At 41.9% G+C, this 19,593-nt stretch overlaps 1 protein-coding gene across 5 annotated transcripts in view; it reads right to left on the bottom strand.

The window, feature by feature from the left end:
• Positions 1 to 19,593, bottom strand: part of CUX1 (cut like homeobox 1) — a 320,620-nt gene that overhangs the window by 105,931 nt on the left and 195,096 nt on the right. For 3 of the 5 annotated variants that reach the window (XM_083172198.1, XM_083172197.1, XM_083172200.1), the window contains exons 12-17: positions 16,438 to 16,496; positions 13,834 to 13,882; positions 12,844 to 12,940; positions 11,151 to 11,825; positions 8,629 to 8,694; positions 2,227 to 2,328 (exon numbers count right to left, since the gene is read on the bottom strand). In XM_083172198.1, the coding sequence (XP_083028324.1) occupies positions 2,227 to 2,328; positions 8,629 to 8,694; positions 11,151 to 11,825; positions 12,844 to 12,940; positions 13,834 to 13,882; positions 16,438 to 16,496 (1,048 nt within the window). The remainder of the gene's footprint in view (positions 1 to 2,226; positions 2,329 to 8,628; positions 8,695 to 11,150; positions 11,826 to 12,843; positions 12,941 to 13,833; positions 13,883 to 16,437; positions 16,497 to 19,593) is intronic. The other 2 variants (XM_083172199.1, XM_083172201.1) reach the window with 2 other exon arrangements.

Genomic DNA, 19,593 nt, shown 5'->3' on the forward strand with positions numbered 1-19,593 from the left:
CTAAAATGACCTTAGATGTACTGGAAAGCAGTAACACTACAACAAGTTTAATAATACGTGTATGGGCCATAGGATAGACAGCAAATAGGTCGACAAGCATTAGGTCGACACCACTAGGTCAACATGCATGAAGGTCAACATGGGGTTAGGTTGACAGGGTCATTAGGTATACACAAGCATTAGGTCGACATGGGGAAGGTAGACAGTCAAAATGTCGACATGGGCTTTTTCACTTTTTTACCTGAATGTCGACACAGTCAACATGGGCACTAAAAAGAGTGTACTGCACTCGCCATGCTTCGGGCACGGTACCTCGCGACGATTTTAATCTCCTTTCATGCCCTACTGGATGTTAGGGCATAAAATACCGCCTGTCGGCACAAAAAAAGTGAAAAACCCCATGTCGACCTAATGACCCTAACGACCTTAAGTCATGTGGACCTAGTAACCGTATCCCAATAATACTACTGTGCCTTTCAGTACAGGGACAGGTGATTCTGTAACCAAGGGGGTTATATTAGTTCACTCTTTTTGACAAATTCCTTCTTAGATGGACAAAACCATGTGCACTGCAGGTGGGGCAGATGTAACTTGTGCAGAGAGCGTTAGATTTGGTGGGGTTTTCCTTCAGAGTGATATCTATATTGCAGTGTAAAAATAAAGCAGTCAGTATTTTCCCTGCACAGAAACAAAATCACTCACCCAAATCTAATTCTTTCTGCACGTTACATCTGCCCCCCTGCAGTGCACATGGTTTTGTCCATCTAAAGGTTCCCATAGACGCTCTGATGCGGGCATCCGTTTTGTGCTTCAATAGCACGCATCGCATGCGTTGTGCATGCAATGCGATGAAAAGCATGTACAAAAAGTATGTGCAGCACATACTTTTTGTACTGTACGATGAGATGCCGCGGGAGCGCGCATCTCAAAGTACAAAATGGACACCGTCGCATCGGAGCGTCTATGGGCAACTTAAGAAGGAATTTGTCAGAAAGAGTGAACCAAAATAACCCCCTAAGTTACATGTCTACAAATGTACTATGCATACCGGGTACACGCGCATATTTTGTCATCCAATGTGTCTGCTTTTGAAATTAATTGGCAGACTATTACATAGGATGTGACCCAATTCTAAACTATCCAAATCCAATTGGATCCTATTAATAATTATGGAAACCATATTGGCTAAGTGATTGGACAACTTTTCCTGTTCTGGAAAAAAATAAGTTTTAATTCATAATATCCTCAAAAAAGGGGAAACTGCTAAAAAAATCTCCCACACTAGGAGTTGTAGTAATGCAAAATTCCCTTGTACTGTATGTTGTATATCCCAGTCATTACTCCAGGCTGGGTGGAGAGTGCTGCGTTTGCTCTGATAAAGCTCTCAAAGTACATTCAGTGCAACTAAACAGCTGGTAATGTTTTGTAACATGCAGATTTAGAGGCTCTGAAGAGAATGAGCACTTCCAGGTTTATATAATAAAGGTTCTCCCGTTTCTGAGCAGTGCTTGATCTAAAAATATTTTTCGGAACAAACTAGTTTTATTTATGTAGCTTTCACATCACATAAAACATTTTGAAACATTTTGAAAAACTGTAATTTTAAATGGTATTTTAAACGGGTCTAGTGTTCATATTGCAGCAGATTACCATTTAAAAATACCGTTTAAGTACCATTCACATCACCAGTCAAGCCGTTTAACCTCTGAACACGTTTCTACCCACAGCTTATTTCCTGGTTCAGGGAAGGGACACAAGACAAGGGACAGCCTATCACAGTGCTCTAACCTTTATTTTTTACTAAATACCATTTCAGTGCCATTCAGACAGCACAAAAAACGGCTCTGAATTGGCTTTAAAACGAGTAGGACTCTGCTTTTTAAACGTGTTGAAATACCAGTTAACTTTAAATGGTATTTCAACTATGACACTTTCACACTGCAGCCTTAAACGTTTTAAAAAGGCAAAAAAAACGGCAATATACCGTTTTAAAAGTGTGATGTGAAAGCTACAATAGTGGTTTTAAAATAACAAACAAGCAGCAGAGTAGCTTACACACATGACAGAAAGGGGAAGCTCTGTGACTTGGTGCTGCAGCAGAGGTCATGTTAGGTGACCTGTGTCTCTGCTTCTCCTATGCAGATACAGCCTAAACCTGCCTACCTTTACATAGGGTTATACTCTCTCCCTATCCACATACTGGAAGCAGAACGGAGATAGACTCACCAGTCTTCAGCACCTGTAACTCTCTCTTGGCTTGCTCTAGGATTGACTTAATGGCTTCATCTGAGCCCGTCTCTGAGGTTCTGATCCGTGTGGTAATATTTCCTACAGTGGCAATGATAGCAAAACAACAACACAATTAGGTAAAGTGCATCAAATAATGTGATACAAACATAAAACAGCGTTGCATTCCAATTATAGCTTCATGTAAACAGATCTTGACTGCACACCTGCATACTTGGTTAGCAAACCTGCTAAATTGGGAAAATATAGTTTTTTTATTCTAGCAGCCTGTACATAAATCAGGGAGGATGGCATACTTGCAGTTTTTTATGTTGGACTAGCCCACAGGGGCATAGGGTAAACCCCTAGTGGGCCCTACTGGCTGGGACCCCATCTCCTCCTCTAGGGATCATGTTCTAGACTGTTCGCTTAATGTTATCTTACACTGCACAGGACTATGGTATATTAGCCTGGTATCATGCATACAGTAGCAGTATTTACTATATACATTCATCAGATGAATCCTCCATGGCAGCTTTCAACATCTCTAAAAATCATCGTAATAAGTCAAGTGAAAGTGATGCTGCCCCTACAAATTAAACTACACCCTCGTTGCTGATTAGGTGCAGGATGCCAGAGTGAACATCACCACATACCTCCCAAATGTCCCCATTTTTGCAGAACACTTTTTGGGGGACTGTCCTGCTGCCCCACCCGTTGGCAGCAGTGTCCCGTGGGGGTGGAGCAATAGATGCCATGCACATTGGCACAGCTTGTATGCACAGGAGACAGATGGACTGGAGGCATGCCAGCAGCTCACAGAGTGCTGGGCATGCTCCATAGTGAAGAAAGCGGGAGGTGTGGCTTGTGATTGTGGGCATGTCCCATTCTCCTGGGCCACGCCCCTTTTTTGGGAGTCCCTGATTACTTCTTTACAATGTTGGGAGGTATGATGCTAACATTTAACCCTCACTAAAACATTGAATTCCAACCTGATTACAAATGATCCATCAGTGGGGGTGGGGATGGGGGGGGGGACAGGTCACAGACGAGAGGTGATTGACCCAGAAGTATATGTCTAGGTTTTCATTGTAAGATGGTTGTTACTGCGCAACTGAGCTGGAATCACCAATATTACTAAGCTACATTTCCCATGTGCAGTCGATAAGTTTGACAGAAACCTATTTAATGGGGTGACAAATGACTGACCGATAGTTGGGATTCCAACAGTCACTACACCGACGTCGGAATCCCGACTTTTAAAACCCCGACAGACGGGCAGCGGCTATTCTCCCTCGTGAGGGAGAATAGCGGGGTGTCTGAGTCCCGGCAGTCAGAATCCAAACTATCAGGTCTTTTAGAATTCTTTATTTGCTCTACTACATAATGCCCTCTGTAGAGCGGGTGAACCCTGCCCAGGAGAAAGCATAGTGCGCTGAATAAAATACAGTCTACTGGGAGAATGCCTTTATTCCACTGCTTACAGTGTAAAACATGTAACAAAGTAAAACAGAATTGGTGAAGGGACTTAATCATTTATCGAACTTTGCTCCTCACTTCCCATAATGTACATCACAGGGCAATCTGCTGGTGCGATTTAATGGAAAATATCATAACCATTTAAACAAAGTGTAAGTCATGCTGCTATGATTTTCATAAGGGAACTGCCAATCAAGCAAAGTCGATTAGAGTGCTAAGTGCTCTGTCTCTCTAAACTGAAGTTTGTTGGAAACAGGATATTGAACAAATCAACAAATGCAGGATATTTGGCCAGACTGTAAAATAGGTTTGCCAAGTTTCGATCAAGTAAAAACTATTTTTAGGAATGACTGATTTAAACTCGGCTGGAAATGCTAATGAGCTGTAATCGTATAGCTTCTTTACAGAGCCATGCCAAAGCACGTAACTGATCAGTATGTACAGACACTCTACATGTCAGTGCATCATAGAACATGTAGAGATGACTGATCGCAGGAGCGAGGACAGGACTCTCCTGTGATTCTTTACTCCAGACAATCTGTTTCCATTACATGATGCACAGATGCAGAAAGCTGAGAGAATATAGCAGCCAAACAGCAGCAGAGAGATCAGGGTGATTTGTACAGTAGTGAATGTGGTAAGAGAAGAGTAGACTACATACCTGTATTGTTACATTGGGGATCTGAGCATCTAATTGGCCACAGATGGTCACTATTTAGAAGCCAGAAACACGCTACTCATGTCAAATTAATGGGAACAATTATCCCTACCGGGACAGCGCTGCCAGGTATGGAAAGGGGCCTAGGATAGTAGAGTTGCAGATGTACAACAGGAGATTGAGACCAGCACCCCCACTGTGATTGGTACTAAAATGCAAGGGGTACAAGTCTCGGGGCAGAACTTGGTGCATGTAAGGGATACCCGAACCGGATATACAGCATAATAGTAGCCAGAGACAAAGGGTATCAGATGCAGCGGGCTCTGTGTTTGTGCAAAGTGCTTAATATGTTTAGTGTAATTATATAACTTCCCACCATTATCAAGTGGCTAGTATAATGCATGTACCTTCATGTTTATTTTAAGCAACAAACAGCCCTCCCCCCCCCCTGAACAACTTTGACTATATTATATGGGGTGTGGTACCGGGGTCCGACAGTGGGGATCCCGATAGTCATTAGCCCGACATCAGGATCCCGACTGGCCGGACCCAGACAGCATGGTGAGTGCAACTAAGCCCCTTGCGGGCTCGCTACGCTTGCCATGCTGCGGGCACGGTGGCTCGCTACGCGAGCCACCTATTCTATTCTTCCTCTATGGGGGTCGTGGACCCCCATGAGGGAAAATAGCATGTGGCCGTCAGGAACCCAGCTATCGGTGTTTTGACAGTCGGGATCCCGACTGTCGGGTGTTGCAGAAACGATTTGCAAATACAGACCACTGCAGACACTATTGTGCATCATTATTACTAAGGAAATTATTGGCACTTCTGAAAGTATTACTCTAATCTACTGAGCAGCTAATACTATTCCACAACATAACACACAGTGTAACACTACTGCTGGTAAAAACTAGTTTATTTGAAGGAGGATTACAACACTATCCTTTTAAACCGGGATGCTCACAAATAAAACACAGGTTCAGCGGCTGGTTAAAACCAGGGGAAATACAGGTTTGTCATTAGCAGCCACAGAACCTGTGCAATTCGTTAGTATCTCAGTTTAAAGGGACAGTACGGCAAGCCTAGATCTGGGGACTGCAGGTGTAAGCAAGTTCTCTTAGAACCTATGCAACACCACTGTCTGTAGGAACTGTAAAAGACTTATGTCACGACACAAGTACAAACTGTCTTATTAAGTTCCAACAGCATTTTAAACCTATTTGTTGTGTACAGTAGGCTAGTACTACGGAGCAGCCATGGGTTGCATTTAAATGCAACCTGAATAACTGAGCAGGAGGTCTGCACCTGACATAGACTGTACAAAAATAAATAAATGGCATGAATGGAAGGGCAATGCAACGCCACCTGGTGGTCAGAAGTATTGATATTTTCATTATTACTTAACATCTCTCAAGCAATATTTCTCAAGTTTGGGGATAACAGGCATCTAAAATCCACAAAGACATACAATGCTGACTGGCACATAACGTGTCATTTCTGTTTTACTATAAACTGCATTTATACATAACAAATGAGTATTGGGAGAGCTGTATCCAGTACAGCAGCTGTGAATGGCCAGCGTCATGGCTAAAGCAGGCTGATCCATTCATTTGCTATAGCTACAAGATGAAACATTTAATTAGCCCGTAGCTTGTTTTTGTGCTATACTATTGAATTTCTTATTGCATTTGGAAATGTTGCCAGGATCTATTATTTTATATTTACGACAAAGGCATGTTCCGCTCTTCCAGTTAATATCACAGTCTTGTACAAGCAACACTATAGCAATTCAGGATCTAAAGTGAAACTGTATTAGCGGTATTAGTAATTAGTCTTTTTCAGTGAAGAGTGTCTCGTTATTAAATGAGCCACAAGCTAATTTTGTGTTTTACCACCAATAAATGGGCACATTATCAGGATGCTGAAGACATATACACAGACATTTGGCAGTTTGCCGATGAAATATGCTGACCAATATATATTTAAATTCCAGCTTATTGTTGCATTTACTTATTCCTTAATGTTTGCGTATTGTCAGCATAAATGAGGACTAAACGTACAAAGCGCATTGCCGCACGGAAGAGTGTTGCTAGAAACATTCATAAACACAAGTCAAACATCTCATGACTTTTTCCAGAATTAACGTGAAATAAGGCTGTGATTCTCTCTATGTAAATTACATTTCCTGCAGGGATTCCATTGAGAGCTTGTGCAAGTCTACACTGCATAACCAGATTTCTATCCACGTGGGTCACTGGATGTGGGGGTGTGGCCAGGACAAAATATAGATATGACCAGTATTTGTCCCATCTTTTTTCTTTGCAATGCTGGCATGTATGCTAATGTTGGGTTACAAAGGACGATAACTTGGGAGCTAAGCCAGAATTCTGCTAAACCAATGGTTCTCAATCTCAGCCCTGAGGACACTACACAGTTCCCGTTTTCCAGGTCACCCAGCAGGTGCACAGGTGCACTCATTATTCCCTGACACTATTTAAAAGATCCACAGCTGGATCTAGTTATTTCACTTGTGATACTGGGCCTTATTCTAGTTCACTCTTTCTGACAAAATCCTTCTTAGATGGACAAAACCATGTGCAATGCAGGTGGGGCAGATGTTACTTGGGCAGATATAATTAGATTTGGGTGGGGTTTTACTGCAAAGTGAGATCTATATTGCAGTGTAAAAATAAAGCAGCCAGTATTTACCCTGCACAGAAACAAAATAACTCACCCAAATCTAATCTCTGCACATTTTACATCTGCCCCCCCTGCAGTGCACATGGTTTTGTCCATCTAAGAAGGATCTTGTCAGAAAGAGGGAACTAGAAAAAGGCCCACTGTCAGGAGACTGCAAAACATGAACTGTGAGGGGTCCTGGGGACCGAGTTTGAGAAGCTGTGTGCTAAATGTTGGAATCTTTTTTTTTTTTTTAAATATACTGTGTTTCTTATTATGTTAATATTATATATTACATATATGTTTATAATGTATCTCCGACATTACCATTTTATATAATGCATAATTTCTTAGCCACAAAACCATTACAAACAGTGAGTACCAATACAACAAAGTACGTGGCTTTGTTATACAGATGTATCCTCATACTTCTAGCCGTGCACTGTGACTAAGACGCACGTTCACGCATAAAAAGACATGCTCGGGGCAAGCTGTCATGTGGGACCTGGCGTTCCGAGGAGGGATGTTTGGAGCGACTGCAGCAATAGTGCATGAGTGCGCATCTGTACAAGCTGAAAGTTACAAAAGCAAGCACACAGGTGTCACCATAGTCACGATTGGCTTAACTCTGAGTGACAAGTGAATTTGTCAAAATAGGTGTGAAAATTGGCAAGCAAACATTTGTATTCTTCATAATGACCTGTAATGTTTTCCTTATACAGGAAATATAATATTTTGCCGCACAACATTTTTGATTTGAATTTATATAACAAATGTGAGCGACGTTGGCATTTTTAGTGGATATGTTGCTCATCTCTCCCAGAGATGTTGGCACTAAAAGGGTTAAACGTGCTTTAAAAAAGGTATATTCAATTCTAAAATTCCAAGAAGGACTATAATATATTTTATAATTTTAATTCTATAATTTTATGTAACCATCAAAAGTTCTGTTGCCAAGGATCCAGTTTTACTTTTTTGTATTGTACTTGTCAGGTTCTCATAGTGGTGACCAATCAGTGTCATCAATGACAAAAAGGATATACATATGCAATTTTAAAGCCCCACATGAAGGCATAAACCATTCCATCGCATACCTCCCAACTATCTTGTTTACCGCGTGAGCTTCCCGCGGCGGGGGAGGGGGGCGGTTCTACTAATAGAATCTGGCAAGCCACCCGCTTGTCAGTGTCTATTCCCCGCAGGCAGAAGTGCCAAAATGGAGGCGTGGCCTCGGATGAGCAACGTTATTTGAAGGCCACACCGGCTCACCGCAAGGCCACGCCCCCACCGCTGGACCACCAATGAAAGTTGAGAGGTATGCCATTGTATTCCAATATACTTTAGCTATGCTTTATTTTATCTTTTTCACAAATACTTTCTCTGACCTAGACACAAGCCAGTTCTAAAGATATAATTGTGCAATAAACCTGTGAGATAACCGTGTCTGAGAGCCCGTGTTTTATACTTACTACAGCTGTTTTTCTATCAGATTCCAGGCCAGAATGAAATGCCACTGTTTGGTAACACAGAGTAGGCTGGAAGCAGAACGGTTTGGCTACATACATAGAAACACCTAAGTGACGTACCTTCAGACCCATTTCTTCTTTTCGGTACTTCCTGAAATAGTCTGTTCAGGTTCTGGCCTGGATTCTCTGTTGAAAAACAAGTTTGGTAAGAACAAAACGATCGGGGATGTCAGAGGTTTAATGTCATGGGCTTAGATACATGAACAGATGGAACATCTAAATGTTGATGATCTCGCCTAACTGATCTGAGCGCAGGAGGTTCTTTTAGATACATGCAGAATAAATCCGTAATGAGGCTGCTTACCTCACTGAAAGCTCCGTACTAATAATCACCAGGAAAGCTCGCACTACACCAGGGGTAGCCATCTTCAGTCCTCGAGAGCTACCAATAGTTCACGTTCTCCAGCTCACCTCACAGGTGCACTCATTGCTGACCGACACATTTTAAAAGATCCACAGGTGGAGCTAAATACGTCACTTGTGATTCTGGGAGGAGCCATGGAAAACATGCACTGTTGGTAGCTTCCGAGGACTGGCGTTGGCTACCGCTGCACTACACTACTGTAGTACCGGTAACACCAAATAACGCCTTTCTATCAGGTAATATACGCTAATCTCCTGAGAAGATTTGTAAAATGATGTATGGTACACAAAAGTGCACACAATAATTCACGCCAATAAGATGTTCAGGGATGTCAGCATTGTTTTTTTACTGGAAATACTTAAATAATAAACAGCAAGCTAACTTTTTAAGGTATTGGAAGTTTAGCAAAATGGAAGCCGATGGAGATCAGGCCCTGAAACATTTCCCTCAGTAATCCTCCATTGGAAGCACACTGTAGTACTGGGTTTCCAAAACTCTGGGGTAGATGTATGAAGCAGTGATAAGGGAGGAGAAGTGATAAAGTGCCTGGTATTTTATCAACGGCCAAATCAGACTGTTAAGTTACAGGCTGGGTTTAAAAAGGCACAGTCAGGAGCTGATTGGCTGGTGATAAAGTACCAGGCACTTTATCACTGCTTCATACATACACCCCTCAGTCCTCAAGGGCTTAACAATCGAGGTGTTAATGATATGCATTAATATCCTTAAAATCTGGTCCGTTAAGGTTCTTTGAAGGCCGAGTTTGGGAAACACTGCTATAGCAAGTCTATCACTTGAGGGGGTGGAGGTTTGCACCATTTCCATGTACATTCCAAAGGCAAATCTCACATTTGACATTGATCTATTGGCGGGATGGTAGGTGAAATTAAGTCTTCTGACAGAGACGAGTTGTGTCAAATTTTTAGGCGTCACTGGGGAAAATGTACAAATATGGGAGTTCTGTTTCAAATGAGATTTTGCTATGGGCAACCGATCAGATACTATCTATTATCTTCTAGAAGGTGCTAAATAATAAAGTAGATTCTGATTGGTTGCCCATAGCAATAGAACTCCCATCTTAGTAAATTTCAGCCACTATGTCTACCTTATATCTTACCCTAAGCTATCTTTATAGGCGTTCACCCTGACGTATAATGCCACTAATACTAAAAGTACTGATACTGTAAGTGTAGATATGCAGTCAGTTCCCTTGTACTACCTGACTGCAAAACAAGCTCAGAATTAATTTGAATAACGCCACTACCATCATACTATAAATGTCTATGTAAAGCTATACAACACTATCACTATTTAATGGTCAAATAAAGCTACAAAACTTAAAAACCTGAAAAAGCGTATGTAGAATTACTTATTAATTCACACCTATCACATATCATAAGAGTTTTTGGAAACTTATATCAACAAAAAATTTAGCGCATTTCGATTTCTAATATTTTTGGATACACATGAATGTTATTAGCCTTATTTACTTTATATAAACGACGTATTTTAGATGTACTTGTCTTTTGAAAGGAAATTAAATAAATACAAAAATTGCCATTGCTTTGGAAAGTCATTTTAGAAGGGACAAGGGATGGAATGTTTTCCAAAAGACCTTGCTATCTATGCAATGTGAAAGGTTTTAAAATAATCTGCAATATTATTAAACTTCTAATGGGATCTAAAATAAGAAAATTAAATAAAAATATATTTTGCCCGTCTATTTTTGAAAAGAGATTTCTATCACTTTAGGTCCACAGGTTCTCAAAGTAGGTCCTCAGGACCCCACACAGTGCAGGTTTTGTAGGTCTCCTCACAGAATCAAGTGAAATAATTAGCTCCACCTATGGAACTTTTAAAATGTGTCAGTCAGTAATGACTGCAACTATTGGGTGACCTGGAAAACGTATGGGGTCTTGAGAACCGAGTTTGAGAACCCCTGCTCTAGTCCCTGGGTGGTCAGGCTGGCTACTGAATTGGGGGCCTAAATGCTACAATATTCAGCCTAAAGCGGGCAATACTTTTCAGAACCTTAACGTACAAAGCGTGACAGTCTAGAAGGTCTCCTTACTATGGTGTGCAAACTTCCAGCAATATCTAACATGAGAAACTAGGTTTCTGAGCAAATCTGAAAATGAAAGGCTGAAGAATGAAATTATTTGAGGCTGCGATGAGTTGCAAATTATCATTCCACAATAATTAAGAAAACGGCACTCACCTCTCTGTCTGCCTTGTATGCTCCGCAGTGCAAGGATATTCTGCTCATCTGACAGGAACTGCTTCATCTTGTGGAAAGGCTCCTTGCCCCGTACAGTTAATTTATTCCACGGTTTGGGCCTGGCCAGTATCTCGCTCACTGACCCCTGTGAAAGTCCCAGTACATAATGTCCAAAGATACGTTGCCCAATATTGTGCTTGATCAACTGCTCTTTCACCTGACGTGCAATTTCTGCAGTGTCTATTTCTTCACCTTCTGAGACGCTCCCTGCGCTCTCTGACTGGCTTGGTGAAGGAGCCATGCCGTTTACATCCGGGCTTGGCTGTTGTAAAGGACTTTGGGAAGATATGGAGTTTGTGCTGAAGTGACCTGTTGAAAAAAGCATGCTTGTGCTTCCTGCTTCCTGCATTGCCTTGGAGTAGAAGGACTGCATAAGCTGTCGCTGGAGAAGTGAATTTAGTGCAAATTTTCCTGTGGAGGCCAAGGGCAAAGAAGGGCTTGCAATGGATGAGCTGAAAAAGTCTTGGTTTAAACCCGTTGGTGAGAACTGGTGTGTACCATTTGTATTGGAAACCTGCTCCCCCGTGTTGCGGAGCAACTGAGAGGGAGGAGAGGCTGGCAAGGTTGCAGGACGCTGAGTTTCATGCTGGTCTTTCCCTTTTCTCCTGGCTGACCCTACAAGAAAGGTCAAACATAATGCATTATGGGGGGATTAAAAAAAAAAGGGAAAAAACAAGATAAAAACGAAATGTTTGCCCCACAAAGTGAAAAAAAAAAACTGCAATTTTTTTTAAGAGGGCCAATTAGGTTTTTAAATTGAGTTTTCAGTAAGCCAAACTAGGCCCCCAAAACAAACAACATGCATTTCATGTTTGTACCTTTCTTGTACAGTTTGTTGCAGCCTGGAGATCACCTATGACAAATGATTGCATTTCACCTCTTAAATATGAATCACTGTGTCATAAATACAAGTATGTCATGTATTGCGATCCTGAACAATGGAATTTAGTCTCTTAGCATCCAAATACAAGTCAATGGGAGGCCCGCATCAAACATTTACACTCGAGGGCAGCCTAGTGCTGCAGTTTATAGGACCCAAATCTTTAATGTCATTTCCCAAACATCCTAGTGTTTCAGGAATCAGTTTAAGCAATAACATCCATCCACGTGGACGAATACTGTCACCGTAAATTCAGCAAAGAAGAATTCGCTGGAGAACTGCTACACTGTGAACCACAACAATTCTGTAAAGCAATGAGAGGACCACGCTGATCTGTGCTAGAGAGAACACCACTGTACGTGTGGGTACCCAACACCAGGCTACATCCATAACAACTGCTTTGAATTATGACTGTTAATTAGACAGATAAGAGTTATCGCCATGCATTCAAGAACTGCTTTTAGCATCATCTCACCTTCCCTCGCATAGCAGAGGAGGGAGAAAACAAGCTTGTAATACAGTACTATAATAGCTTGCAAAGCTTCCATTTCCTAAGGTAATTAGTCTTTTTTTATTTTTTTTAAACAGTGCCACAGAGGTCTTGAAGATGCATCCTATTCTTCAGCTCACACTCTTTACAAGTCAGACAATACATGTGTATGCTGTTATTCATTAATCTTGCTGTCAGGTGTCTCTAGCTTTTCACAGCACATTCATTGTTGTCACTTAGTGAATTCAGCAAAACAAACTTACCGCTCAGGTCGCTGTTGGTAATGCGCAGGGTGGCGTTCTCCGACTGCAGGGAGCGGTTTTTCTCCAGTAACAGAACCTCCAATGGTTTTGATGCATCCTAAAACAACCCGTTCATTAACAATAATATACAATACTAATTTAAACTACATTTAGATTGTGACTCAATTTTTTTCAGCCTGGTAAGCTAACAGTTTTGGAATATTTCATTCCTTCAGAGTACGTACGTACGTACATACATATACATACACATCTCCTTTATGCATATATTCCAAAAACCTAAACATTGCGTGAAAACTGTGTTTTTTTTTCAGAATTATTTTTTTTTGTTTGTTCTCCCCGCTTCTTTTTTCTTACTTATCTCATCCTCCGGTGTCCACGGCGACCATCGTAATACTCGTCAGCGGCATTCCCGGTCCCAAGGATGCATTGCACGGGTGCGTCGGTGACGTCACCCCCGCAATGCACCCCTGGGACCGGAGATGCCGCCAAAGAGGATTCCAAAGGCCGCAGTGGACATCGGTGGACCATTGGGGTACCGCCAAGGGACCATCGGGGCACCGTGAGGGGACCAATTAAGTATAAATAAAAAAGTATGCAAAGAAAAAATATTTCAAAATCCGCAAAAATCCCTGATCTAAAAATGCTTGTGGTCACGAGCATTTCGGAAAAGGGATACTCAACCTGTATATATATCTATCTACATCTATCAACTATATCTATCTACATTGATCTATCTCTATATATATCTTTTGACATAAAACAACAGCAAAAACAAACAGGACAGTAGAATAATGGATCTGTAGGAACGACTTGCATTCATGGTTTAAGATACTGTACATGCATTTGAATATTTTCAGTATAGTTAATTTCTCAACAAGTTATCCAAAATAGTATACAGAACATTCCTACGCGTTTCAGGAAACGCACAAAATGAAACAACCCCCCCCCCCCCAACAAATCAGACATCTAACAATATTTTATGTACATTACCTGTACACTTGATCCTTCAGATGGGACAAACTCCATGGATTTCAGAATACTAGACAAGGAACAGGGAAAGGTTATTATCTATTTGTACAAATCTACATAGCAGCAGCTCAACATTCTTGGAGAACTAGTCCCAGTAACTTCATCAACCCACTGCTTAGCATAGTAATCGAACAATGAATCAAAACACCAGTCTGTCCCTAAACAAAATACATCTTTCTTATGGGTCATTTAAATAATGCATATCTCGTTCCCAGTAGGCCGTATCACGGCATAATATTAAATGTTAATAAGGATATAACATTTGAAGCTGTCAGAAAGTGTATACATTTGTTGTTGGTGTAGCTGCAAGGGAGTTAGATTTGCATAACAGTCCTAGTTACGCAACACTGTTGTTAATAGATCTCGATTTTAAAGGGTATTCAAAGGAAGCAAATTATCTGAGTGAATGTGGATCCTTTAATGGATTAAAAAGATTCTAGAACATTTCATGTTTAAAAAAAAATAATTAATTAAATAAATAATGAAAGAAAAAAAAGATTGGTTTATTCTCTAAACATGGCGCATGTTGATTTGGTATGCGGTTATGAGGTCGACGGTGCCTACGTCAACAGTCAAAAGGTCGACCACAATTGGTCGACAGTCAATATGTCGACATGATCAAAATATCAACATTAGTTTTTTTTTTTTTTAACCCACTTGTTCGTACTTTACCATACCAGTGGGCATAGAGGGAGAATGCAATTCCTCTCCGGGAGTTCACTGGAGAAAGCAAGCCAAATGGGTAGGCCGCTCTAAAACGCATTGTGTAACTGGGGGCGGGGCTAGGATTCATGTCACTGTTCCCCATTGCACGCCCCCTTTAAGCAGTAAGCCCTGGAGGCTGCTGGGTTGCAGGATAATGGTCCTCTTCTCAGGGAGTCTCAGTTAGGCCAGTATGCTATAATCTGAGGCATGAGACACAATTCCCTAGGACAGCCTATAGGCATGAGGCACATTATTCTGACACACCACCGCGGTTAATTCTTTTCCACTTTTTGTAAACTATGTAAGGAGATAGATCTATTCCAAGTATAAATGAAAGAGCTGAAAAACTGTACTTTTCTCCACACGAGTTGAAGTAATGGATATGAATAAACGGCACCGGGGCTGTGCTGGAAACTGCTGCAGTCCCTGGCATTTTCAGTGTAACTTTGTGATTGCATATTATGAGCGAAGGAACAATGTAATTTTGACAAAATGATTTATGGCTGTAGGACGCACTTGTCAAATAAAAACAAGAAAGATTGGTAAAGAAGGTAGAACACCAGGAAAAGGCGAGGAGAGATGCAGACAATGATATTACATTTTGGGAAAACATACAGTATAGAACGTTTGAGGCCTATATTCTTGAAGTCAGCAAAAAAGCTGTTGTATATCTGTATGTCACTTAAGTATACTACAGATGGATGCTGTATATAAGTACTCAGTGCTGACGCAATATGCTAGGAGACTCTTTACCAAGATCTACCATTATCGTCATTGTTTGTATGTAGGCAAGACACCACCAGAGTGATAAATCATGCAAACTACAAGTCTTATTTAAAAGGCAACAGGCTGACGAAGGTGGTGCAGGAGATGTGAGGTGAAGGAAACAGAGGTATCTGTCCATGGCCAGGGCCGGCTCTATCATTAGGCAGCTGCCTAGGGAGTCGGGATCTGGGGGGGGGGGGGGGCACCAAGTCTGCCTATCAAAAAATCAAGGATGTCTATGAGGATAATTGTACTTAATGTACTTTCCCCTTGAGGCAAACTTTCCTATTTTGCTGCCCCCTGTACTCTGTTGGGGTGGCATAGGGAGACCTTCCCAGGGGGCTGGGAGGACCACATGATTTTTGGGAGCCTCCCTGCCATTCCCAAATGTTATTTAAGTATGCCTTAAGGGGTTGGAAAGCGGGTATTGGTGGCAGTATGGGGGTGGGGGTGGCAATAGGTTGAGGTTTTGCCTAGGGTGCTGAGAAGCCTTACACCGGCCCTGTCCATGGCAGTCTAGTGGGACTTAAACCTGATTTAAACGTTGTGGTGACCATTTAACACAACTTCTGATAAACACACCTTGATATCGGGATAAAAATGGTGTGGCTGATCTACATGAATGCATGGCCACAGTAAATTGGGGGTATAACAAGATTGGGATAAATGGATTATGAAGGTCAACTGAATAAATCAGAAGTGAACTGGGGCCATTTTTTAAAAATTTTGTATAAATATATAGCCACGCTCATTGTTGATACGCTATGACCGCTCATGCCTGTTTGGTGCACCAACGTTATACCTGTGGCACGGAATTGCTATGCCAAGCCCTCGCCGTTCAATGCATTTCTATAAGACACAGGAGCGAATTAAACTCACACACATGGCTACATCTGTTTAAAATGTAGCCAAAATATTGTAAAATAGGCATCGATAGGAAGAAGCTAATGATCTCATCTTTTTTCAGTGGGACACAGTGGCACAAAGTTCCATTTAATACCAGGACCCCCAAAATAAATTCTGATACTCCAACTTTATGTCCAGCCCCACAGTTTCCACCCATCTGGTTTTGATAACCACTCTCGCCTTACTTACTTAAGCTCCTTTTTAATCTCTTCATAGTCCGCCTGCACTTTCAGTTTTTCTTCAAGTTGCTAGAAAATGGAGGAAATGGTTAACACCAGATTTATGGCTTGTTTCATTTAAAACATATAAAAATAAAATTATTGTAGGTTTATTTAGCTTGTTTGACTTAAAAATGTAATAAAATGCACTTTTTTCCCCCAAATTTGAAATAATAGAAATAGCCGCACTGCCAGTCGTCCTGTATGTTACAGGTAAGGGTAATGTCTTGAGGGGGTTGGGATCATTTGGCCTACAGCATGATGTTCGACAGTCAGTAGGTCGACACCATTAGGTTGACATGGGAAAAGGTCGACATGGGTCTAGGTCTACATGGGAAAAGGTTGACATGGTTCTAGGTCAAAAGGTCATTAGTTTGACAATGTCTAGGTCGACATGGGGTTTTTCACTGTTTTTTTACCCAAATGTCAAAAGTCGACATAGACACAGTTTCAAGTGCACTGCATTCCCGCGCTACGCTCAGCATACTATTTTATTCTACCACCACACCCTAGTGGATGGTAGGGCATAACATACCGCCTGTCGGCACGTCAGCTCAAGAAACAGTGAAATACCCTATTTCGACCTTTTGACTGTCGACCTAATGACCTGTCAAACTAATGTCCTTTTCCCATGTCGACCTATTCCCATATCGACCTAATTACTGTCAACCATCATGCTGTAGACCAAATGTCCGCATCCCGTCTGAGGGGACTCATATGTGCACAGAGGTTGCTGTACATGGTGATTGGTTCAAGGTATTTTAGGACTTTGTCACTGTTGTATTAGACATGCAAGGTAGTGCCATATATTTGGCATATCATGTTGCAAATGTCATTAGGAAATGTAATATATACTGTACAGCTGTGCTGCAGGAAAACCAATACATAGGGGTCAATCTTATCAGCCACTATGTGAATGAGTTGCCACTGCAACGATACAGAAAGGCCAGAACGGCCCCAGAATTTCCGATGTTTGTATGCTGCCCTCGTAGTCTGGACACACTGTAAGTGCAGTGTTAGCTTAGCAAGGATCGACCCCATAGCAACAGGTATGCCGAAATCATAGATTATTAGGAATTACGTCTCATCATGTAATGTGTTAAAATAAACACAACATACAAATTACTTTTACTCCTAAGAAGGTTTGCAGACATGGATAAAGATGGCTCAAGGAGTACTGATATAAGTGGCAGAGTGTACTTTACTACAGCTATACAAAGCAGATACTGTCCATCTAAGGCCTATTCAGTGCAAGGAACATTATACATCCTATAGCAGAGAAGGCATAACACCAGTTCACCTTATTTTATGGATTCAGTCCTGGCCAATCTGTGGTTCTCCAGCTGTTTTGAAACAAGTTCCAGCATGCCCTGCTACAGTTTTGCTATTAGGGAGTACTTTGGGGGGTATTCAATCTCCCGCTGCTATTCCCGATGGTAGAAATAGCAGCGGGGCCCTATTCAATGCTGTCTTCCCCGACAGCATTGAACAGGGATCTCGGCAGAACGTGCCCAACTTTACAAGCAGTCGGTCACGTTCTGCCCAAAACGGCCAGGAATTGACGAGCCTCTGGCCTCAGCTCGCTGATTTCAAGCTGCATCTCCCTTTTTGGGACTCAGCAGGCGGGACATTGAATTCAGCCTGACAAGCTGATTGCGAGTCGGCCAAGAACGGGACCGGGTCACGGCTGTCGGGCTAGCCCGACAGTCGTGACGCAACATTGAATATGAATACCCCCCTAAAACTGTGTCAGCGCATGCTGAAATGTGTCGTTTCACAGCAGGTTAGCCAAGCCTAGTCTAAATGGTGGAAACAATTCAAACATTACACAAGTACTGTAACGTGACATTCACACAAAGCAAAAGCAGTTTTAGATCAGTGCTTAGGAGACCAGATAATTAATAACATTATTGCTAAATTAAAAAATATCAAATTAGTGTTTTTTCATCTAGAAACTTATCTCATTTAATTACGGACTATGAAGTTGCAGGTTTCCAACTCCACTAGTATGAAAGATTAATACTCATACAATACAGCGTAACTATGGTATACCGCACATAGATATAACAAACAACTGTCACACTGACTTCCATTTCAAAGTTGTTCAATTGGTTTTAATAGCGCTAGTGACGGCCTACAGCCAGGATTCATTCACATGTAAAGATGTACAGAGCAAACCAAACTCTTCAACCGAGAAATGTTTTAGGAAAAAACCTTGATTGTTTTTTAATCTGCAGATGACTAATGGGATTCTTCATCCACAAACGGTTGGTGATTTTTGGAAAACAAGTTTGACTATTATTGCAAACAATTGTGTGAGGCTGTAAGCGATACCCCGCACAAGTGTATGGGAGCCTTAAAGCTCAGTTAGCAGCCTGTGACTCAAGTTTGTAGAACAATAAGTTGCAGCAAGAACTAAACTAGCAAAATAGAGCGGTGGTTCCTAGCCCTGGTCCTTAAGTACCCCTAAAGGCCACCATACACTGAGCCGATTTGGGTCTGATTTCGGCCGATCGGCCCAAATCAGCTGTCCCTTACATGCTGTTGGGTCCGGTGCGCGGCCCCGTGCGCATCGGACCCAAGCGAGCAGTTGGTCAGATTGGCTGGCCCGTCCAACCACCCATCCTGGGACCTCCCTGCTGGCAGAGAGACAGGCGGGGAGCAGGGACGCATGTCATCCGTCACTACAAATTGTGACAGATTGCATGCGTCCCTGCCGCCCAGGAAGGTCCCGGGTGGCTTGCAGGGTATCGGGTGTCCGTACACTGCTGCAAAACATCGCAGCAGTGTATGGGAACCTTAGCAGCCCAAGTTTTCAAAGTCACCGAGCCAGTGCACTGTGTATCAGCAACTGTCACAATTTAAAAATCCCCAGGTGACCTGGAAAACATGAACTGTTGAGGGTACTGTAGGACCAAGGTTGGGAACCTAATCGTGGTCTACAGCAATAAGACTCATTTTTTATTAATCTTTCCCTATGTCAGCAAGGGGGTGTTCATGCATGTATGTATTACAGTTGTGCTTGTGAAATCATCCTCATTATACTGCTATAATGCTGCCCTGGCATTTATGTTCCAGGAGTCATGTTATAATGTTGTGGCAGCAATTTATTTTCATGTTCAGAACA

This window comes from Crinia signifera, chromosome 2 (genome assembly GCF_055691185.1).
Source record: "Crinia signifera chromosome 2, ASM5569118v1, whole genome shotgun sequence".
NCBI classification, from domain to species: Eukaryota; Metazoa; Chordata; class Amphibia; order Anura; family Myobatrachidae; genus Crinia; species Crinia signifera.